General features: G+C 41.6%; 1 protein-coding gene across 1 annotated transcript in view; it reads right to left on the minus strand.

The window, feature by feature from the left end:
• Positions 1-25,629, minus strand: part of SHOC2 (SHOC2 leucine rich repeat scaffold protein) — a 94,853-nt gene that overhangs the window by 8,020 nt on the left and 61,204 nt on the right. The window contains exons 4-6 of the mRNA XM_090057413.1: positions 8,346-8,476; positions 2,379-2,567; positions 233-355 (exon numbers count right to left, since the gene is read on the minus strand). Coding sequence (XP_089913539.1) covers positions 233-355; positions 2,379-2,567; positions 8,346-8,476 — 443 coding nt within the window. The remainder of the gene's footprint in view (positions 1-232; positions 356-2,378; positions 2,568-8,345; positions 8,477-25,629) is intronic.

Here is a 25,629-nt window from a genome sequence, read left to right on the forward strand (position 1 = left end):
CGGTTGGGAGGCATTTCTTTTTCAAAGCAAGTAATACATGAGATGCATACACACAGCATTCAAGAGCACCAGACTCCAAAAAGGTTATTCAAGTAAGACCTAAGCATCTGAAATGCACACATACTTCTTTACATTTTTTTCATGGATTACCCAAAATAACATCACTTAAATCAGAAACAGAGAAAATTATTATCTGCAGATTTGGTTACTCAGATATTCACTATGTTCTCACCTCAAGGGAAACCAGCCCAGAGACGTCCTCAGGAATTTTTGAGAGCTGATTAGTGGCTAAGTTCAGGTCTACCATACTAATCCAAGTTCCAAAGTCCAAAGGAAGAGAAGTTAGCTGATTGTCCTACGATTGAAGACATGAAACATTTAGATTTTGCATTTGAAAAGCAGCCAGCTTGGAGAATTAATTAAAATGGAGCACTTACTTTAAATAAAAAAATATATATATATATATATTTTTTTTTTTACTTAAAATCTACAGAGAAAAACTTTGATAAATATTGGAACATTTAAAGAAGAATTCCAAAAATGCGATGAGCACCATACAATCTTCAGACAGAGCTTTCTTTGTGTTACCAATGTGACAAAAGGAAAGAAGGGCAGTCTAGAAGAGCAAGAACTCTTGACATTTCAGTTGTCGCAGTTGTCTGACACCTTACTTTCTTCGAGAGTATGTATACTTGGGTCCAATATGAACACTTTGGGCATGAATACCTGCCTTAAGGGGGAGCTGGAAGAGAACAAAACAAAACTGACCCATATCGGGCACCAATGCCATTAATGACTCAGCAAAGTCAAGTACGCTTACATTGCTTTCTAAGAATCAGTGTTATTTATGGTTCAAGGCCTATGACCGGCAGCTGGAACACCAGGACCAGTCAGGAACTGAACCTGTGTTATAAAAACTCTACGCCTGGTGTTTGCAAACAACAGGTGCACCAGAACTGCTGATGCAGTACAACCATTGGGAATGAATCACAACCTCGAGTTACCCAGACTGCCTGAAATACGATTCGGTCTAAGCCACTGGATAGCGGGAATTCAAACTAACCAGTAGCCAGGCTGCTCAAACTATTGGTAAACAAATTAAAGACTGCCCGGTACCTTTACGGAAGAATAATTATCTACGTTAGAGACCCACAAACATTTTGCTAAGTGTTTAAACCTGAGAACAGCCAATCTTAACTGCAGCTTCCACATAGCCTGATACTCTCTCCCCCCATGTGTATTTTCTGAAATAATTTTAAAAATGCAGATCAATTCAGTCTTCCACAGAAAATGTTTCTCCTTTCGTCTCATTCTCCTGCACTGCAACTACAAACAGAACACCCTTTCCAAGGTAACACATCAAGACACCAACTTTAATAATTCAGTTATCCTCAAGATACCATTTTATCTGAAGTCGACACGAATTTAAGCTAATAAAAACGGATCCAATATCTAAAGAAGAGTTATAGAGTTTTGGTAATAATATTAAAAACTTCTAAAACACATTCTAGTAGTCATTGCCTCCGACCTTTAATGTTGCACTTCCATTTAAGCTTGTATTTCAGTCCGCAAGCTCTTTGAAGAAAAGACATTTTGAAAGCTCCTATCTTTTCAATGCTGTCCAACTAGGAATAAATAACTTGCATCATCTATCAACAAATGCGTTTTTTAAAATTACATCAAGAAATTGTTTGTCATGTCTAAGAAACATTGTTATGTCTGGCTGTACTTGGTCATACATTAAACCAACCCAACTGCTTCAGTGTTATTCAACTGTTCATACAGTCTATTTTCTGCATGTGTAACCTGTCTAGCAGTCTAGAAACAAAAATATGTCCTTAAATCAAACACATACAGCACCTAGCACAGTACACAGAAGGGGCAAAGTACTCCTATCTGTGCTCACTAGCTATATTCCCCACAACACAATCCCAATTTAGATCATTGTACAGAAAGCCCACACTTATACAAAACCAAAAAGCCAATAATACTGGTAAATTCCATAATTTTCTATTTCACTGAAATGAACTATTGCCTTGTAGTAGTCCAAGACTCAAATGCGTGTGCTTGGAAATATGAATCTACAACTAATTTAATGCACAATGATTTTCATTTAACAAACTGAAGTCGAAGCTGAAGTTAACAGCAGAAAAAGGTTTAAAAAATAAAAAACATTTTACTTTCAATAATCTCGGCTTTTTTCTTTTAAAGTCAGTAAAATATTTGGTAAAGGATTTGTGCCTGCAATATGCGACGAAGGCAAAGGTGCCTTTCTTTGGGTCTTATATGTCTTCTGTTCTTTACATAGTTGGAGTTCACAGAAATCAATTCAATCCTCTGCTCTGGATTTTAAAAACATTAGCATGACAGTGCCTCACCTTCATGTTCAGCTTGCTTAACACTTTCGCTCTAGAGAAAATTCCAAAGGGGATTTTATTGATGCGGTTGTGTTCCATGTTGAGAGAGTAGATTGTAGAGAACTGTGATGGACCACCCACGGGGTACGACTGGAAGCAATTCCTGGCTAGTGTTAAACTAGTCATCTTCACAAGACTGGATAAAAGTCCCTGTAGAGAAGGAACACATGCACCCATTCAGCACATCTATTTATTCGAGTTGAGGACTTTACATTTAGTTGAACATGCATCCTTTCTTTCACTTTAAGAAACTTCCCCCACCGCACCCCAAAAATAGAAGCGCTGTAATATTAGCTAGTCTTAAATTCAGTAAAAGCCCACCCAACTAATTTCTCTCCCAATCTCTAGTGTTACCTTTATTTCTCTGCTCCCACACACAGGGCACATCTAAACAAGACGCTTAATGCGCAGAAGACAAATTCTACTGCGCATTAGTGCAGCTGGCAAAAACCATGCTAAAGTGCAGCAGGATTTAGTCTAATGAGCATTAATATCACTTTAAAAGCATGCTTTTGTGCTAATGCGCAGTAGCGCTGATTACAGCACATTAACTTAGTACCTATTATTACTAAAAAAAACCCAGGTCCTAAATTACTCCCTGTAGTATTACAGGTACCACAACACTAACACCTGTAGTATTACAGGTACCAAACTAAACTTAATGCGCAGTAACGCTGTTATTACAGGTGCTAAACCAAATGTGCCATAATTACAGCACATTAATGAACATGTTGACATGCCCACATTGTACCAGTATACAAGAGGGCAACATACCAGCATTTGGAAACACAGCTATTATTTTTCTTTCCAAATACTACTTCTGAAAAAAAGTAATGGTTTTATAACCTGTTGCTCAGCCTTCAGCAAACACTGATAGCTCTGTCTAAAGCAATCCAGAGAGCAGACAGCTGTTACTAGAAAGCTCAGCCAAAAATACACCATGTCTAACCAGCATTTACTAGATGAAGTGCAGCCTGTATTTCTGAACTGCGACAAGCTTCATGGCAATTGTGTAGAAAGTACAAAACTAATGGTGCTAAACTGTTGTATGCAGACTCAAGTAGATGGCAACCAATACACTGCTTTTCAATGTGTTATTATAGTAACACAGATGTATTTAAAAAAAGTCTATTTTATGAATAGACCTGACACAACGTTGAATTCCCTTTACAGACTATTACAACTTCAGCCACTGCAGCCAAGCAAACAAGTATTTTAAAAGCATCTTAAAGTTCAGATAACATATACACTAACCAAAACAGTCCAGAAGACATCACATTCACACACTCACCCACCCACTTACACACCTCTGCCACCTCCCCTGCACCAGCCCCATATCTGCATTTCTCGGAAACAAGGGGGGGGAATCGTATTCCTGCCATAAGTTTAACTATATTTGCCATTTTGTGACAAACAAAGAATAAAGAGATACAAAACAAAAAGCCAGCATTAAACTGGTTGCTAAGCTGCTAGTCAAACCCACTGCTCATCTTCTCATCTGCCTTTCTGGGCTTTCTTGCGTGTAATTAGATTATAAGGCCGTCAGACAGAGACCGCAGGTTCTTACCGGGCAGTAAATTGCTAGGCGCGCACAGTTGGCACTACAGAAATAAACAGTGAATGCCATTCTACAGCTGAAATTTCATCTCTGCTTGTTACTATGCCAACCTTAAATTCAGCCCCATTTGCTTAATTATGGCAGGGATTAGACATTTATGAATGATATTACATATCATAAATATTGTAATAGCTAGGATCAGGACAGAAAAGCTGCAGTTTCACAAAAAACTTCAACCTCAAATTCAAATTTCTTCACTTGTGGGTCACAACTACATCACAGCTGCCATAAAATATGCCTCAATGGTCAATGAGCTTTACCCACAAGTGTTTTTCGGCTGCTAGAGAGGATTAAACTGCGACTTCATCTACTGCATGCTGTTGTGAGCCAATAAAACTTGCAGACATTTGAACACACACACACACACACACACACAAAAGACTTATCTCAGTCAAATCACTGCACGATCCCACCCCCCCAACTTAAACAATAGACCTTTACATTGCAGAGATATTAGTCGTATTAAAATCTAATCATTATTTAACAGTCTTCTAGGAGGATATCCTCCTTTTAAGCAAGTTTTATATGGTTGGAGTTCCTGGTTCTGAACTTTGCAATAGTGCTCCGGGGTTGCCCAACACTTAAACCTTATTGTTTCAAACAGACCTTTGCATTTCAAATGCCACTTTTTATATCTATGACTATGCAAAGACATTAACAATAATAATATATATTATCTGGTGCAGTCTAAGAGTTCACAAGTAATTAACAATTAAAATGTTTTTGAAAGGAAAAAGGAAAGCTTAGTTACACATTAGACAGGAACAATGCATTCAATATTTATGGAAACTGTGGGACTTCTTTTCCTAAACCATCCTTTTACAATATAATATTTATTAGCCATTGTGTCATGAGTTCTGGCTACATTTTGCAATTCAGCAATTTTCTCTACAAATATAAAGGTTCTTTATACTGTAGCCAAGGATGCTTAATTTTAAATGGATTACATTACCACATGAATACTTGAGCTGCCCCTTTGTACTTATGTATAACTAACTAACTGTCAGATTAACCCCTATGGGTAAAGCAGAACTACGTCTAGGGAGTTTTGTGTTACAAGTAAGCTTACTTTAGAAGACGTAATCAGTTCTTTAGTGAATCACTTTTGTATCTGCAATCACAGGGCAGTTACTTTCATAAGAAGCCTGGGTGGAGTTGCTAAGCTTTGTTCTTAAAAGCAGCCAGGCTACTTTCTCTCAACAGTGAACATAAGTCAGTTTTACCTCAATATTTGTTCAATTCTGTTTCTAGTCAATCATTCCTGAACTTAAGATAATTACTGTGCAGAAAAGCAATTATTGTAGTTGGGTGCTTCTAAAGCTTCCCTAATTTATTTTCAGCTCTTTTGTTGTCTGTAAAGCCTCCCACTTCACTCATCCAATTGAGGTAGATTTTAATTATTTGATACAGGCAATTCAAGAGCAACATGTGGTTCTTTGTAGAACAAGTCCAAAAACTGAAATGACGTGGTGGTAACATTTAGACGAGGCTTTGAAATATAGTAGAATAAATTCAGTTCAGCGTATTCTGAAATCTTAAGCTCCAATCAGTTCTACAAGATGGGAAGGACTTTCCCCTAGAAAACATAAGGGAAAATCCTGAAACCAATTAGGTCTGTGGCAAAGCTCCTTCTGTCTCCAACAGGATTCTCCTATAGTGAAGTATAAATGCGAATTGTAAAATGTGCTGTTTATGCTTGTGCCATCACAGAAAGACTGCCATAACAGGGAAGAGTACCTTTGGGCATTGTCTGCTTAACCTAGCAAGGAGGGTTTTCAACTAGGTTTCACAGGGGAGGGTGGTAATAGAGAAAAAATCCAGGGGTAGAAAAGGACTAGAAGTAGCAACTCAATCCTGGGAAAGGGCCAGAAAGCCAGAAGACAGCAACGAGAGGCAAAAGAGAAACAACTAGGTTAAAATGCAATATATGTCCAATGTATATATACAAATGCAAGAAATATGGGGTGAAAAACCAAAATGAGCCAGAAGTCATAGCCCAGCAAAAAAGAACTATGAACTGATTGGTATCACAGAGACTTGGTGGGACAGCTTTTACGCCTGGAACGTCAATGCTGGGAACTACAATTCATTTTGTAAGAAAAGGGTTGGAAGAAAAAGTGATGGTGTCACCTTGTATGGCAAAAACATACACTTGTTCCCTGGTTCAGAAGGCAAAGACAGCAGATCAAAATATTTGGGTGAAGCTATAAGGTGAAAGATATAGCCACAATATATAATATATTGTTGGGGTTTTATCGTAGGCCACCAAGTCAGGATGGAGAGGTGGATAAGGCACTTTTCAAGGAGATGACAAAACAATTCAAAAGTTATAAGATGGTACCGGTAAGAGACTTCAACTTGCTGGACATCTGCTGGAAGAACAAAAGAGCCAGATATAAAGTGTCAAGACGACCCTAACTTGTGTGGAGGACAACTTTTTGTTCCAGAAGGTTGAGGATACAACTAGCAAATTGTCTATCTTGGATCATGTCCTTACCAATAGGGAAAAACTGGTGGAAAACAAACATGATGGGAAATTTGGGAGGAAGCAATTGCAATTTGATAGAATTCATGATCCTGAGACAGGGAAAGCACAAGGTTAGCAGGACTAAGATGCCAGGTTTCAAAAAGGCCGAATTCAACCCACACAAGGGGAGTTAATAGACATGGTGCCATGGGAAGAAAGACCGAAGGATAAAGGCACCCAGGACGGCCGGAAGCTTTTAAAAGGGCACAATACTGGAAGCTCAAGAAACTATTCCCACACAATGGAAGCACATGAATGGCAGAAGACTAATGTGACTTCTAGGATGTCTGTGTTGTATTACAGGTATTTCCCATGCTTCTGGGCTTTGCTGGTTGCCCCACGGTGCCAGAAAAAAATGTTTTCCCCCTCCTATGACAGGGTTTATTCACTCTTTTTTTCAACTTCCTCAGGACCATTGGGTGTTGGCAGCAGCCAAGGCTGGGGATACTGACTGGGAAGCATCAAAGCTGCTGCTGATTCTTAAACCCAGAGGTTCCTGGCTAGAGCGTCTTGCCCTTCTGTTCAGGGTCAGACTGATTGCCATAACTGGAATGAGTATGGGCTTTTATGCCATGGTCAGATTTGTAAGGACTGTCGGGGTTTCTGCGTTCCTCTGTACCAGGAGCCACGGCCCTCTTCATTGGATATCTCAGGCTTATTATTTGCAACAGCAGGACACTGGCCACCATCGTCCCCCTGCTTTACCCGAGGCAGTTGAGGGTGTTATGCCATGTGGTTGTGTCAGGGTTTATGCTGTAGTTTTGTTAATAGGTTAAACAATGGATTTGTATAGGATGGTTTGGATATGGATGAATCTGCCTCACATGGGCAGCTGGATTGGATGGCCTCTGAAAGGCCCTTCCAGCCCTACTTTTCTACAAGTCTAAATAGAAGCAATATGCTCTGCCAAGGGAGCAAAGAAAACCCAAACAATAAGCTGCTGATTTTAGAGTGAATTCACAAGTTGAGCGATTCTTACTCACACACTAAGCTTTAATTTAAAAAGTGGCTTCTAAACATTTGCCAGTGCAAAAAGCCATCATCACCATGAAATCTGATAGACTGCTGTCCTGTTATGTCAATCTGAGGCATGGGAAGAGCAAAGGCGCAAACTAGCAGGGCTCTGCAAACCCCAATCTAAGATTGTGCTCTGAATTGCCAATAACAATCTGTATCACAGGGAGAAAAAAATGGGATGTTTGTGGGTATTTCAGAGTAGAGAGAGTACTTAAGTTTACTGGAATCAGGCCTCGTCTCTCTCACCAGCTCCAAACCACAAACTGAGCTGAAATGTATTCCTTCTAGAGGGAAATTAGGTGCCAAATCCCTAGGAGCATCATGTTCCCTGCAAAGTTGAGTGCGATGATGGTTAAGGAAACTGGCATATCCTACGACTGGGATGGGGCAGGAGACTAGTTGGATTGGCAGCTACTGGAGAAGCACAAAGCAGAAGAGTTGCTCCTTCCTAGCCCTATGCACAATCCCAGGTCACCAAAGAAATGCTGACAAGTTTTCTTTTTGCCACTGGGTGGTGTGTCGTCAAGAAAGACGTACTGCAGTGGTAAGGTAACAGGTAACACGGGTATAAGACTGCACACTAGCCCGCGTTACGAAGATGCTAAAGACAATTCTTTGCATGCAGAACGAACAGGACATTCTTGCCTGAGCTGAGGCAAGAGACCAAAGTGAGCCTTCGGCACCTTTTCCTCCGCTTTATTCTGACGTCCTGAAACTGAAAAATTCCTGACCACACTCACCCCAACCTGCACCTCGTGCCTCTCACCTCTGGTAAAGTAGAAATGTTGTTGTTCTCCAAATTCAGTTCTTCAAGTTCACTGCATTTTGAAAACGACTTCGGAATTGACGACAGCCTATTGTACCTCAGGCCAAGACGACTTAAACTAGACAGGTTTCCTACAAATGTAAAACAACATTATTAAGACATAATTAGTTCAGTGGTTCAGCTCCAGGTCTGGGAGCTGTGTTGCGTTTCTGATTCATCCGTTGACATGCTAGGCAAGAAATTTAATTTTTCCGTGCCTCCCGCTTCCCATACATCATATTAGAATACCACGCCCGTAAGAGGGACGGTAAGAGTTCACAGAGCAGTTTTACATGCAACACAAGAGCAATTCTTCTGTAAGTTTTGCGATAGAGAGAGTGAAAAAAATCAGCAAGAGCGGTATTTTTTTTTAGTTTCCCCCCCCGGTACAAGCAGTCAATAGTTTGGGGGTTCACGGAACATCATGCATAAATAGTTTCAAGAATCGGGTCTATATTTACAGTTAATATTAAGATTTACCATTCAGTATTTGGTACCTATTCATAGCTAATGTTACGTGGTGTTTAGTGTCTGGTATGCTGCCTGTGAGGTAGCTTCTATTGTGATGGCCAAATCTACTTTTTCTTCTTCTATTTAAATAGTAGTGTATAATCTTTTGGCCCTGGGCACTAGATGCATAGCAAGGGGCCCACCTTTGGGCCAGATCAGGCCCTGGGGCTCAGTATCGACCCTCCCTGCCCCACATCCCAGGATTGGGTCTTGAGGACCTGGCACTGCCCCCTCCCCCCCCCCCAAACCCACCATGGGACTGCGTCCCCAGCAAAGGGGGGCTGACAAAACTGGGTCTGGGGGACAGAGGTAGTGCTGCCCCTTCCTAGCCCTCCACACCAGGACTAGGCCCTGGGGCCCAGGGTCAGCTTTGCCTAGCCCAGTGCACCGGGATCAGGCCTCACACACCTAGAGATATGGCAGCAGGGGAGCAAATTTCCATTCCCCTGCCACCAAATTTCTGCTGCAGACCAGTTCTAGCCCACAGGCTGGAGGTTGTGCACCCTTGTGTTAGATGGCTGTCATCAGGTATTTTCCGTCGTATGTTGTGTCTGCTGCATTGTAGCCGGCAATGTCTCCCGGTTAATCTCTCTTAATTTAGTTGCATAAATAGGATCCCTTTTGGAGTAGGTTAGGTGAAGAAAATGGTTTCTCAGTTTGTTTGAGGTTCTCCAGCATAGTTGTGTTGCATATATGAAGTTGAATGGCTTAGCTAGAAGGCTGCAGATAATGAGTCCTTTGCAGATGTTGTCGTGTTTCTTCACAAGCTTAGAAAGATGTTGCTGTGTAATCTGGCAGCTTTTTTCCCCTTAAAGAGTGTGCATTTCCACTTGAATTGCCAGATTTCAGTATTTTACACATTTGGTAGTGTTGGAATGACACAATAGTCATGATGGTGCAGGAATAATCCAAGAGGCAACTCTTGCACCATCACAGTTTAAAACATCACTCTGACACTACCAAACTATAACTCACTCTCTCTCTGATAACTGGGGATACTGAACTAAACTAAAATGATGTACACACTTCCTAAAAATAACTGCATTAGGACTGGTATGATAAACAGATGTACGTCTGGGACCTGGAAGTTATATGCTTCCACGTATTCAGTGGAAAAAATACGCAAGTAATCAGGTGCAAGAAAACATACTTAAGTCATGACTGGAGAGGCAAATGGGGTCTAAAACTTCCCAGCCATTGGGTACTTTAGTCTCCCAATCAGAAAAGCTGGGTAACACAAGGGACTTTGAGCTTCTACTTCTGATCAACCCAATTTTTAGTGCTAAGGCATCGGGGTAAGATCAAATTTTGTTATTTATTATACCTTTCTATTTGTTTTTCATATCCCTGTCTGCCCTCAGCATATGGTTACTGATTATTATGAAATCCCTTGTTTTCACAATAAGTCTTTTTGCTATTTCTTATAGCTTGTTGTTCATGGTAAGTGTGATTTTCAGAGCACTTGACCTCATAGGTGGGCTTTTCCTACTGGGAAGAGGACCTATAATTTTATTGCACAGGCTAGAGTAAAGGTGGGATTCTGTAACTTGGCAAAAGTCAATGCAAAAGGTCAGGAAGCAGTGGCTGTTCAGCTGGTCAAACATTTATAGTTTTTAACATCCTCCTCAGATTTCTTTTTTTTTCTGAACATGTGTCCACTTTTTTTCTTAAACATATTGAAGTAGTACATTAAAAATGTTCTTTAATAGAAGCTAGTTTTAAAAAAGACCTAAACTGGCACTACATATATCTTACGTGCATAAGAGGTGTTGATTAATGTTATGCAGATTCTCTTCCAAATTAAATTAATAGTTATAGCTGCCTATCATAGTCTTAAGACCCACTAAGCTATGCGTTTATTTTCTTTGTAAATAAATGTTTGACCCACATGCCTAGGTAGTACATTTTAACTACATTTATAAGAAGCCGCATGTAAGACGAATACCGCGGCAGAGGATATTAAGATGATCAAGGTTCAACTCTCCAGGAATGCATTAAAGCATAGGTTTTAAATTGCCCTTCTCAGAGCTGAGAAAGCCTTTAAAGTCTAGTCTGTAAGGAAACAACAGGCAAACATCACACAAAATATAAGACATCAATCACTTTTTCTTCATTGATCAAACCTTTAGCTTTTGATGGATTCTGAGCCCAAGTCCATTAGGCACTTCAGCACAGACTAGAATACAAAGTAGCAGAACGAAGGATACATGGTGCCGACTGTTGCTTAGCAATATAAATGTAGTTATGCCAGTAACAAGACCGTTAATACAGGGTGCATGTGTGTCTGTTCACAGGAGCAATGTGATACTGAGAGCACAAAGGAATGTCAAAGCAGTTCCTGCCAGAGGGGCAGAATTTCACCATATTTCCTAGTAAATAATAATATATATTAGAAAACCCTTTAATAAAAAAAATCACCAGACAGTGTAAAAGTAGAACGTCCCAAGCCACTTCCCCCCAAGTCTCATCTTTGCTTCTTTCCCTGTAATCTGTCTTCCTAGGGAAACGCACAAGCAAGTGAAGGCAGCAAGTAAAAAAACCCAGCAGAACGCAGCAGGCCCAATACCTGTTCTGACTGTACGGCATCGCCATGCAAAGGTATTTCTGACTCTAACAATATAGTCACTAGTTCAGGCTCATTAACTATAAAACGTAGTCATTCTGCCAAGGAACACATGATTGGAAAGGATTCTCTAAGACGAGTCTGGTCCCCTGCTGCTACAGACAACTGCATCATTACAGCCCTCTTCACAACCACTTTTAAGATGGCAGTTACACTTTTTTGCTCCACTGCTCTTACCAGGAGGCTGTTCCAGACCCTTACTGCTGTAATAGTTGTGAACTTTCTTCAATTTTCTTAAATGTATTCACATGCGTTTGTGCCAACACTGTCCATTCACTTAAATAGTTCTTCTAGCTCTCGGACTGCATTTTGCTAAAAACTGAAGGCACCTATACACATGCAGAGAGGCTGCTCTGATGCACTGTAATTACAGCATTGGAGCAGACCTCACTGAGTCTGCTGGACTGTGGGAACTACTGTGCTCCAGCAGACTCCAGCATCATGTGCATCAGCGTCCCTGTGCTGAAAAGTGGCGGCGGCGGCGCTTTCACTAAAGCTCATTCAACAACCTTTAGTGAAAGTTCCTCTACGGCCATTTTTCAGCACAGAAACACTGATACATGCGACACTCCAGGCACTTTAATTGGAGCAGCTCTCAGAGCCCCCTCAAGAGCACGTCTATAACTGCCCTAAATGAACAAAGCTCTTTCAGTCTCTTAAACACAGGACCTTCATTCCCTTGATCATCCACTAGGATTTCATCTTTCTTAAATGTGGGTGAACAGAAATGTATACAAGTGAGATCCCACCAATGCCTTTTACCACATCACTATCACTTCTCTCTCTGGAAACAACTCACCTGGAAATGTATTTGCCACTTGTACTGCCCAATAATATTAGCTGTTCATACTAATCCTGTGATCAAACTAGCATATCCATATCACACTCATTTCCAAGAGATAAAACTACCCGCTTGTAGCAGAAACTGCTATTAGTCCCGAAGGGAATTCCTTGCATGCTGTATTACTAAATTTCATCTAACGTCTATCATTTCAGTCCTGAAGAACATCCACTTCTGCCTTTACATTATAAGCTTCTGTGGTAATGCCTCCTAATTGTCTCATCAGCAAATTTTATTAGTACATATCCTGCTTTTGTGCTAGCTGTATCAAGAGAAATCCAATGATATTCGTCCCCAAACCAGTCCCTGAGAAACTCCTTTTAGTAGCATTCTCCAGTCCAGTAGTTCCACTTTCAACCCAACCTGTTGTCGTCATCTCCCCTTTAAGTCAGTTCCTCTCAATTCTTTGCACTAATCTACTCTTTTCCAAATTCACTAATGATTTCCAACATGGCATGGTATCAACTGCTTTGCTGACATCCAGCTAGATTACATCTGCTACAGTTCCTATGCCAAGCAAAGCAGCTAGGCTTAACAGTCAGATGTGAACATGGTCGTACACATCGTACTATTAGCACATTTTGTCTCATCTTCCATTTATATAATGGAATTGCATGATAATTAACCATTTATTAATACTTATTCTTTCCTTCAGAATTTGTTCCAACACTCTGCCTACTACTTGGGTCAGACTAACAGACCTGTATTTGTCCCTCCTTCTTGAACACAGAGTACTATATTTACTATTCTTCAGCAATACACAATATGACCCCCAGCTGGACAGATTTATTAGAAGCTTTTCCTACCAGACTTACAGTTTAATGCATCATCTCTTTCAGAACTTGGTGATGGGATCACTCATTCCCTGCCACACAACTGGAGAGCAGTGTGCAATCTGAGTTTTCCTTCCACCTTGGTCTTGGTCATGGGGGTAAAGATGCAATAATCCGTATTACCATCTTAAGGGGAAGTATTCCCCTGCAACAGTCTGACAGTTCTTTGGGTAAATGTGAGAACTTTTATTAGATCAGCTAAATAGTTGGAAAAATTGTTCTTTGCAAGCTTTCAGGCACAAACACCCTTCTTCAAGCACAGGGAGAGTCTGCTGGTGTTGTGTGAGCTTTCCTGGGTGGAATGGAAGGCAACATGCAAAAAGCACGTCTGTGAAAAGGTAAATGTGCAGCAGTGAGGATCAGAGGGAATGGGAGATAAGTTTGAGACAGGCAGATGGGGCGGAGGGAAAGGAGAATGTTGACCTGGCAACAAAATGTAGCTGGTTAAAAGCAGACAGGTTACCTGGGGTTATCAGATGGCAGGCAAGTTATAATGTGCCATTAAATCCAATGTCTATATTTAGTTTGCCTCCTTATGTCCTTAAACCAATATGGTTACACCCAACAACCCTCTGCAACAGTCTGTTACTTTCAGTCCCAGGAGACAAATAAACTTAAAGGTCACAATTGCCATCCCCCCTGCTCCTTTGCTTCTTATTTCTAAAATAAATTCAGAAGCAGAGCTACTGGAGTGAAAAGGCTGGATTTTCAGAGAAGCTAAGTGTGCACAGCTTTCCCTAAAGCCAGCTGGATCCCTGGGTTCCAAAGTAAGCCACACTACTTCTCACAGAGGAGCACATGTAATCAATACAAGGACTATACATGGAAAAACATGAAAAAATTCTACATGTGACACTAAAGTTATGTTACTGTAAGCAGAACTTTATTTTTAAATATATATTTTTTTTATTGAGGACCATCGCAGGCAGCTCAAGCCCTATACAGACTAAATATTTACTGGCTTTACGAGCTGTAAAAAAAAAATAGTAGACAAATGCAAATCCCTAAACCAGAACACCTTCATCCAATCAATCCAGTGGAGATTTGAGTTAATTACATCTGTGCACATGCATCTGACAGTAGCTATTTGGTAAAGGCAAATAAGCTATTACTTGCTTCCCTAATGCCTGCTGACAGTGCAATGAGAGAGCTGCCTATGTGTGAGTTACTCTGGAATAGCCATAAACATGCCTGGTCCTGCTCCTACTGTAATTTATGTTGGGTTTATGTACTAATGTACATTACATCAGGGTATAACTTCATATACCCATGCAAGTAGTTAAAGAAACACTGGTTGCTGTTTTCTGATGATCCTCAAAAGGAGGGAAGGGCTAGAAGGCCTGCAGAAATGCAAGCCTGTACAAATACTGTATTTACTCAAATATAAGACGAGGCTTTTCTCTCCCGCAAGCAGCATGAGGGGAAAAAACTTCTCACCTTACATTCACATACAAAAAAGCCTCGTTAAATACACTGGTCTACCATTACACTGCTGCCAAAGCAGCATGTGCTCCCTAATGGAAACCAACTATGAAGCTGATTAAATGCAGCCATAATTAAGTATGACTAAATCACATTGAAGGAACCTACCACAAAGATAGGTTTTGGGCAGCCCACCTGAGTAAGACACATGGTAGTGCCCAACGCACTCAGTCCCCCATAGCACTGACTCTTTCCCAAGTCATGGTGAGCCACTAGACCGAATATATTTTGATTTTCTATTCACTCCCACAGCTGAGCTGTGCCTCTCTTTTCCATTTCCAAGGATTCCCGTTTCTTCACCAGCTTTAAATGTATGGCAAACATTATCATGAGGGGCCCCAAACAGTTCATCTAGAATCCCTGTTACCCTGCTCTCAGTCTGAAGCATATGAATAGTGTGACCCCCCCACTCTCAGCTGGACCAGGTTGCCCTGTGCCTCATCTCATATAAGTTTTTGGAGCATCCCAGAGTCTGTGACAAGAACACCTGGTTCCAGTCATGAGTGGGGGAATAATTAGTATATGGATCCTTTGTGGGACTTATCTAAAGTATACAAACATACTGAGCAGTGCTAAGCTATGGGTTTGCCATGGTTTGAAATGCTGTCAGCTTTGCTGGAGCCCAGCCCAATGACTGATAAGGTAAATAATGAGGGGCCGCAGGGGGAAGAAGTTGGGGGGTACCTGATTTTTCCACCTGATTCCATGAGATTTATTCTCCCTGCGATAGCAATGGGAAGGGGTCAAATTCAAGGCAAACCTCCAATAATCAGATTCTACACCTGGAAAATTATAACATTTTCCGATTTCCCATATGTCAAATCTAATTACTGGGGGCATCATCTTATATTACCAATATGCAGGATGGCTACTTTATGTAGTTCTCCAGTTACTGATACATCATCTGATCCTGTTTGGGAAAGGAGGAACAAAACCTGGCCTGCTGAGAATATTTCAAAACACTAGAGGCATGGACTAGCACTCTCAGCAGCAAGAGCTGGGAACTCCTAAATGCAACTTTTAATTCTACCACCGACTCCCTGCAACGAATGCACAGACTTCCTCATCAACCTGCTTGCCTCCCTCCATCTGTTAGTATAAGCCAGTGGGAGCTAACCTTTTTGGTAGGTGCGCAACAAATTAGCCCTACACCGTCCCAAAGCACCACCCCAATCCCCATCCCCTTCCCAATCTGCTACTCTGTTTTCTGTGCCATCTTATGCTCCCTATGTGATCTGCTGCTCTGGTTTCTGCTCCCAGACCTATCTGCCACTGGGCTGCCTATCCTTTCCCTGGTTTGCCACATGTTACACACAGAGGTTCCCTGTGCCACTTGTGGTGAGTGTGTCACAGGCTGCCAACCCTCACTAAGTTGCTTGAGATTCTTAAATGAAGGGTATGGCAGAAGTGCAAAGTATATCATTAAATGGGAAAGAGTCACTCTGCACTATGCAGCTTAACGCACTAATGCAATGAAAGCACTCAGACCCACTTAAAAGTCTGCTCACTAGAACCAAGTCATTTTGCTAAATAATTGCATTAAAATGCAAAGCTCTTCCTGTTTGCAAGGGCCCATCTCTCCTCCCATTTCAAGGTTTTTATCTAAAATAATATACATTTGCTGCACACTATGGTCTGTATCACAAAAAGCCCTATATTAAACAAATATAGTTGGAACCACACCTTATATTCTGCAATTATTAAAGATACTTTATTTTCAATTCTGATTTGATTCAACTTACCATAAGGAGTTGCATTAGAACACACATCCTATAGTTCACCGACAGATCTTTTTCTACAAAGTGTTTATCTTCTTTGCACATATTAAATGGCACCAGATGCCATCTTTAACAGGCAGGAAACCAGAAGCACATATCAAACTGTTTGTTATTTTTCAAAAAACAAAAAGAATACTGCCATCAGCTTAATATGGCATCTTGACTTTATTCATTAGAAAGAACTGAGAGATGGCACCATGTGAGAAAGGTATCAAACAGGTTCACAGAGTTACTATGTACCACAACTGATTACAAAAGCAGATAGGATCTAAGGCAGGGGTGGGCAAAATATGGCCTGTGGGCCCGATCCAGCCTGCCAAGGGATTTTTGTCCAGCCTGCAGTGGGTCCCCTGGTTGTGCCCAGGCCTGGTACAGGGGGCAGTGCAAGGGCCACTCATTTTCTAGAAGCCCTGGTGGCAACAGCTCCTTCCAACTGCTGCCACAGCTGGACCCAGCCCCACTGCCCAGGCACCCTGGCTGGCCCACCCCAGGCACAGGTAGGGTGCGCAGCCAAGCAGATGGGATGGGGCTGCAGGTGGAGGGGGAACAGGACAGGTGAGTGAGACTGGGATCAGGAGGCAGGACTGCAGGGTAGTGACAGCATGGGGCTGGGCCAGGGCAGAAATGCAGTCTGCTGCCCACATGCCTCTGCAACAGGCATGGGTACCACAGGCAGGGACATGTGGGAAGTAGATCATAGCTCTGCCCCAAGCCCTATGCTGTCACCACCCCAAGTTCCTTCCTGGACCAAGCCCCCTGCCTACCTGCAGCCCCATCCCGTCCAGCAGGCTGGACGAGTCCCAGCTCCGTGGAGACCCCAGGACTGCAGGGCAGCAACAGGACAGGGCTGGGACCCAGGACAGAGGCACGATTGGCTCCCCACATGCCCCTGCCTATGGAACTGGTGCCCATCGCAGGGACATGTGGGCAGAAGATCATGGTTCAGCCCTGTGCCCTGGCCCCGCACTGTCACCATCCCGCTATCCCAGCGCCAGCTCCACCCACCTTCCACGGTCCCAGATGATGCTCCCCACCCATCTGCAGCCCCACCCCACCCCACTGAGCACCCTGAGAGTTTTGGTAAGGTACTGCAGTGCAATGCAGTGCGGTGGTAGAAGAACAGCGCTCACCCAGCCCGCAACAACTCACCAAAACCCCCTGCGTGGCCCATGGGCCCAAATAATTGCCCACCCCTAATCTAAGGGCCTCAAAAGAGTTGAGAACTAGTATTCTACTGAATATAGCAGAGTTTGGGCAGTCTGCAAAGAGACTAATAGGTATATAAGCCACAAAACTGTGTTTTAATATTCTTAAAATTATTACTGGTCTGGATTAGGCACAGTGCGCTGAAGGAGGAGCTCCCTACACCATACTTACACTTCAGATTTCAGTCACTAGAGATGTCAGTCGAACAGTATCTACAACCACTGAACAGCTTCTCAGAGTCTAAGTCTCAAAGGGAGCATCAGATGATCTATGGTAATCTGATCGCCTGCATGATCACAAGCAAGCAAATATCAGCCAGATACCCCTATATCAGTGGCTCTCAACCTTGTTAGACTCAAGGCACCCAGCCATCATTTGACCCAAGGCACCTCTTGAAAAACGCTTGCTCTTAGCTGTCACTCTTTTTTGAACTATGGAAAAAATAAGAGAGTAATCCTTCTGTTGCAAAGACCTCAGGAAGACCACAAGTCAAAATGGGTTTTAACACTACGGATTCCTATTTGACATCTCTGGGCGTACCTTGCGAATCATATTTGCATGCTTAACAGTGCCCAGCACTGTGTGGCATTCCACAGCAGTTTGATACTTTGATATATGTATGGCATCCTAGCTGAGACGCTCTGCTCTATATTAAGCCCAAAGACTTTAGCTGCACTAAACAGAAAAAAACAGATGCCAAAGCCCACCAGCCTTGCAACTGCAAGGAGCCAATTCAGTAAGATATAGTTAGAGGATGCAAGCAGGCAAACCATGCCCTATGCCACAGAAGAAAGAAAAATAAAGAATACCCAAGGTCCCTTCCCATTTAATCTAGGGAAAAATTCCTTCCCCAGATCTGGTGATCAGTGCAACCCTAAGCATGTGAACAAGACACATCACCCAGCCACTTAAGAAAGAAGGTTCTCTGCACTTGACCCTGGGAGTGGTGGTCAACCCCATTCATTGTCCTGTGGCCAATCTCAAATACCTCCAGGGATAGGGGAAGAAAGAAAAAGAGAACCCAGGTTATACGTCCCAAGGGAAAAAAAAAACCTTCGGAAACCCTGCATGGAACCAATAGGCCCCGAGGCATGCAATGGGATTAAGACACCCTTAATCCAAGCTGCGACTGTTCTGAGCATGCTACAGTAAGGGAAGCAACACCCCACGAGGAATGGGAGTTCAATTTATAGGTTACAAGGCCAAAAGGTACCATCACAATATTCCTACTCACACTTCTCCGCCCTGTACAAAGAACGAAAAATTTCTTTCAGAAGGTGAATTAAAGCAAATCCTTTAATAGTCGCCCTGTCTTAAATTAATTTCCTCCATCAAATTTGTTTCATTTCATGTGATGCCCACTCCTTGCAGGAATACGAGTGGGTTTTGCTTTCTTCATATTTGACAAAACAATATTACACATGCCAAGTTGCACCTTGATTGTTATGTATGTATAAACTGATCTCCATATTTAAATGTAATCTGATGACGCTATAATTGCTAAACACATTAATCCTAGTCCCTCACTTAACAGAGGGAAGGATTTGCAAATAAAATGTATTATATGGGAAATAAGGAACCTTAAAAGCACACACACATCAAACCAATGACATTCTGAATTAGTAAACCACAGTTCAGACCAACAAAGTGAAACCTAGTTTATACGAAGGATACTACAAATATATTCAGCATGTAATATGTGTTTGTTCAGAAAAAACAGGTAAAATTTAAATTTCTTCATGTATAAAATTGATGATACTATATTCTACTGAAAAAAGATCTTAAATTGTGGTGTTTCACGGCAAACTGACAAAATTCAGAACAGCAATTTCTTCAATTTTCAAATGAATCTTTAAACTATACAGTACTAATTAAGCTGTTCCTGGTATTTTTACCTCTTGATCCATTTTTTTCCCTTGTTAGCATATAATATGCTATATTTTCCGAAATGGGAAAAAAATCTACTTAAATAGCTTTACTGAGAAATGATAAATACCTAGAGAGCAATGTAGCCAAATGGCAGATGGGTGCCTGAGGTGATAAGTGCAAGTGGAGTTCTTTTCCCCCCTCCCTCAATTTCTTCATAGGCTCATTTCATTTCCCCAATTACGCTGCAGGGATTAATTGTATATTTTAGCTAATGAAAAAACAGTTCTTATGGCAAATACTGAGATACCATTTACTCACTTGCCAGCTGCAGTACAAATCTTTCTGGCAACCAGCCTAACTATAAATTCAATTTATGTTCTGCACAAGTTCATTTGATAAAAATGTAATTTCTAACCCACACGCTTGGAAAACATTCCAACTGAAAACCTATATTCTGCTGTCTTCCTTAGCCTCTGGACACTTTTCAAGTCTTTACTTTGGCTCAAAACTTTTCCAAACATCAGCAGGGAAACAGATATTACTCCAGTGAATTTCACTATTACTCAGAAACCAGTTTACAGCAACGAGATGGACTAGAAACAGTCATTTCATTCTGATTCTATTTAAGGATGCAATAACGAGAGGTAGATAAAGAGGACAAAACCAAACATCTCCACACTGAACAGTGGAAAAGGGAAGCTCCTTTTTGCAGGCAGCCAGTGAATGGGTATAACACCATGCTTGTTAAATGCTAGCAAAATCTGGTAAGAAATACCGAACCCCAACAGGCTCAGAGACAGTACGATGAGCAGATCAGGTGCTGCTGACTGGGTCTCTCATGTGTTCATGGAAACGGGACTGGACTCAACAAGATGCTGAGCACTCTAGCCCAATCAAATAAAGCATCTAATTGGGTGCTTAACCTCAAGCATCTGAACAGTCCAACCATAACCAGTATGCATGCTTAAGTGCTTTTGCTCAATCAGGGCTAGAAAGATCAGTAACTAGCAGTGACACTTTGCAGACGGGCACAACCACACCTAGCAATGACGGTCATTGAGTGAGAGCATCAAAAATGCTCTTTGCAATTGTTCACAACTGATGCAAATGAGACCTTTCTGGTGCAGATTGTTTAAGTGTTCCACTTTCATTTCTCAACAACATTTAATTAAGGTATAACCATAAGTCTGGGGTGGAGGCAGGAAGTGGAACCTAAAGGAAGGAGGGGGAGCCTGGAGACCCCAGCCGCTGCTGCAGCCAGAGCACTAGGGGGGAGCAGCAGCAGGGTGAGAGCCTAGGGGCAGCAAATTAGCCCCCCTGTGGGCTGTATGCATCTGATGGACAGCCATAAGGACAGCTGTCCATAGGATCACACTGGTGTCACACTAGACAAAGTCCCCCCCCCATGTGTTTCTCTGTATTTTTAAGGAATTATTTTGGAGCAACTAAAATGCATTACTCTGTTTTTCCAGTTGAAACCACTGTTGCACTAAATACTCATAAATAAGGCATTTCATAGAATCATAGAAAATTAGGGTTGGGAGGCACCAGGAGTTCATCTAGTGCAACCCCCTGCTCAAAGCAGGACCATTCCCAACTACATCATCTCAGCCAAGGCTTCGTTGAGCCAAGCCTTAAAAACCTCCAAGGAGGGAGATACCACCGCCTCTCTGCGTAACCTGGTTCCAGTGCTTTACCACCCTTCTAGTGAGAAAGTTTTTCCAATTATACAACCTAAACCTCCCTTACTGCACCCTGAGCCCATTGCTTCTTGTTGTCATCTGCCACCACTGAGAACAGTCCAGCTCCATCCTCCCTGGAACCACCCTTCAGCTAGATGTCATAGACATTAAGGCTGGAAGGGACATCAGAAGATGCCCAGGGGCAGGAAGTCAGCTGGGGTCAAAGGATCCCAGTGAGATAAGCTGGTTAAAGCTTGCTATTAAATCCCACCCCCTTAGGCTTCTCTTCTGCAGACTAAATAAGCCCAGTTCCCTCCGCCTCTTCTCATAAATCACGAGCTCCAGCCCCCGAACCATTTTTGTTGTCCTCTGCTGGACTCCGCAATTTGTCCACATCCTTTCTGTAGTGGGAGGTCCAAAACCAGACACAGGGCTCCAGATGTGGCCCCACCAGTACAGAAAAAGGGAATAATTGCTTCCCTTAATCTGCTGGCAACACACCTACCAATGCAGCCCAGGATGTTGTTAGCCTTTTTGCACAGTAAGTGCACGCTGCTGGCTCCTATTCAGCTTATTGTCCACTGTAACCCCAGGTCCTTTTCTGCAGCACTGCTGCTTAGCTAGCTGGTCCCATTTGATTACGATCAAGCTATACGTATCTATACATAAATAAATCGGAGAATGATGAAATAGGCTTGTTACTTTAAAAAAAATGCATTTTGAATTTCTTTCCCAAATTTTAATGTTACCTATTCGATTTCTCTTTCATATTATTTTAATATACTTAAAAAATAAGAAGTCTGTAAACAGATCTCTAGTTAGAAATGGAATTACTTATCAAGGGTAGATAACAAATTTAATGTAGTTTTTAAGGACACTATATTTTAAACTACCTTGCAATATATATAAAAGCTTTGCTCTCTGTTTCTCAAAGGTCAAATAAATCATGAATTTTAAAATAAAATGTTTTTTTTCTTTACTTAATTTAGGTACCTCCGGGAATGGGCAAGATAGCCATATCAATTGTATAAATTAAAAGCTTATTTTTCTCAACCTTTTCATCAGAAATAAAAATTTTTCTTCAAAAGAAACCCAGAAACACTAAGAACCTATTGTATTGCGACTTTAATTTTGAGCCTAAAAATTCACTCTTTTGCTTTATGGCACTTGGAACGCTATATTGTTTCACAAAGCATATTTTTCTTACAGGAAGTGATCTAATATATAAAAGTACTCTACTATTTTCAATCAACAAAAATACCGATATGAAAACACTAACTCAATATCTACAAAGCAAGACATTAGCTCACTTCCTGACAAGTAATATCTAAACCGCCATTTGTTACTGTATGAAAGCGTGTGCTTAAAAGAAACTTAGGCATATTTCTTGAAACAAGCAGCACAGGCTGCCACACCGTGAATAAACTGGCTTTGTTACCTCTTTAATCACTGCTGGTACACAGGCCCTTCCCTACCACTCCCATAACCCAGCAATACAGCAAGATCCTTTCCTTTCAAGGACTCATTACTCCAGTGCAGTTCTACCACTACGTAAAACTTTCTCTTCCTGTATAAATACCTTGTAGGTCACCAGGAAAGCCATCCATGATAAAGCCAGGTGCAGTACGCTAACTGGGTAGTAAGCATCTATTTATGAGAGAATGAACCAACGTGTAAAAACAAAACCTGACAAGTTCCTTTTATAAGCAAAACAGGATTTCACATCAAGCTGTTCTGAGGAAATTAAAGACAGGTCTACCAAAAGTGACAATTCAAACAATACTTTCTATATAATAGATCGATGCTAAATTAAACACTGTGCTTATGATCAGCAGATGTGTTTGGTCGGGGTGGGGGGGCTGTAGACTAAGTTTGACTGAATCAGTGAAACTTCAACAGTGCTCATACAGCAAACAAGCTGGAACTTGGCAATATGTGCATGTTGCAAGAAACACTCAGCATGGCTTACACCAAGTAGATGTCAGAGTGAAGACAGAAAAGAAAAGAGAGAGAAAGGGACTAGTGAAAGAAGAAATATTCAAAAGTAGGAAAGAAAGTTCGCCAGCTTATTAATAAACACAAAAGCCTGAAATAATGCTAACCAGATTTTGGACTCCAAGGTCAAAGTGATTCACCCAGGTTATTAATCTCGGTGCTGAAGTTACCTTACTGAATAATTCTAGCAACTAAATAAGCTGTAATCTAAAAATCAAGCCACAACTCGCTTTAATGTTGAACCAAACTGATGACTAAGAACTGTGCCAACGCTGCTGAACTAGCTGCGACCGACTCTGTGCAACGTGCAGAATGTAGGTTGATCATTATCAATCACTGGAATTTATTTTCTTCCAAGTATTTAAGTTCCGATTGCTTGTGAACTATAGTTCATATGGTACACGTACTGCACTCTGAATTACATACATCTTCTAACAGAAATGCTCAAATATAATTGATACTGCCTGATAAGAAAGAGAGATGTTTTCCAGCAGCTCAAAACTATAATCTGATTTTGGTGGTTTGTTGAAATGCAAAGCAGTGATGTTCTGTTCAGATAAGCACAGCGTGGGTATAGCTGTATGTTTGGGGTGGGCAGGGCCACGGAAGGGCTACCAGCATGTCTTGAAAAGCTTTAAAGCAATGCTGCTGGAAAACAAAATATCAAGAAAATGCAAAGACAACCTCTCTCTACCTGCTAAGAGTTGATTTACTGATAGCAATATTATAAAGGTGACCCTAAGCTTTCAGTATCACGATTCACAAGTCCCCAAATTATTTCAACTGAATTGTCAGTTCAGGAAGTATCGAACATGACAGAACAACATGTAAAACAGAAGGTCTTATGCCTCTGAATGCTGGAAGCTGCAATGGAAGAGGAGCAGGAGTGGAAAGGAGGGAGACATGCCCTGTTTACCTTCCCCTTTGAGCATCCTCACTATCCCCGAGTGAGACAGGTCTCTGTTACACAATGATGGTGGGCCTTAGCCCACCAGAAACTACAACCCCCCCAAAATAGCTGGAGGGAGGCCATCGAATGTACAGTTCCTGTATAATGCACCCCTGCCTCCCCTCCAGAAACCAACTGGTAGAAATTGGGATGTATACTGTATAACAGAAATATAGATCTGTACAGGTCTGGAAATTTGGCAGTTGGGGGACCAGTGCCAATATTAATTATCACAGCTCCATTTAACTGGAGCAATTTTTTTTTCATAGTTCTCTAGATAAGCCACCTATAACCATTGCAAAGAGTTTCCATCCGGCTGGTAAAGGCATAATGAAGTGCATCTCAAATACAGCTCCACTCGGTAGTCATTCTTTATAGTAAACATAGTAAAGGCTAAAGAATGAAGAGATCCCTTTACTTATGCTTGTTCTAGAGATAAGCCACATTCGAAACGCTAGAAAAATCATCCAAAATATTAAAATATCAAATGAGACATTTCAGTGAAGACTACGTCAAAAGATGATTTTTAAAAACATCCAAGACTGCCTTCTGGAATTGATATACATCAGTTGAAAGATTTTATACAGACCGTAAAATTTTAAATTTACTGAGGATGATAATTAAAAGAATATTTTCTTGTAAAAAGTGGAAAAACCCAGAAGGCAAAGTTCGAGAAACAAGCAAAGAAATGCTTAAAAAAAAAAGAAAGAGAGATAAAGCTATGCAGTTTAGTTAAAACAAGAGTAATGCTTCTACAGGACAGACTCATTTTGGTTCAACTTAAGTCAGCAAGGATTCATTCCAAACTCAGGCAGAACAAGCCATTTGTACACTGCAATAAGGAAGACGATACAGTTTAAGTTAAGGGGATGCAACTTTCTCCATTCTGTATCAAAGCAAGATTGTTTCACACAATATACTTTCTGGTTCTTTTCCTAGATGAACTTTACAAGGCTCACGCTATGAGGTTTCCACCCTCTCACTTGGGGGATTATTCCAAAGCCTACAAGTCTCGCTGTAGACACATGTTCTATCCATCCTCATTTTCCTGTCTTCTCCTTAGGAAAACACTGAGGCATGGTCCCTACCTTTGTTCATTTCAGCTGAACTGTTCATGGTCTTAAAGTACTTTTGGGGTATCATGGGGTCAAAAAAACAACAAAAACCAACCATGGGGGGAGAAAAAGGCAGAGCAGCGCACACTGCTGAAAAGCAGCACTGGGCCACCCAGAGTTGCACTGCAGCTGCTGACCAGGCTCCGCAGGGCACAGCCACCATTATGCAGCCCTGGGAGGCCCCCAGGACCCCAGGTAAGGCTGCTGGGGCCAGCCCAGTGCTGGCCTCAGCCCCCCACCCCACCTGGGGTAACTTGCCGTGTGCCAAAGCACATGTGGCACAGACATTCCCTGGGGACAAGCAGCAGAGGCGCAAAGTACACCACTGCTAGTTGGTCCCGGGGAACCAAACACCCACACTT

This window comes from Crocodylus siamensis, chromosome 7, assembly GCF_052110815.1.
Source record: "Crocodylus siamensis isolate JL-2025a chromosome 7, ASM5211081v1, whole genome shotgun sequence".
NCBI classification, from domain to species: Eukaryota; Metazoa; Chordata; order Crocodylia; family Crocodylidae; genus Crocodylus; species Crocodylus siamensis.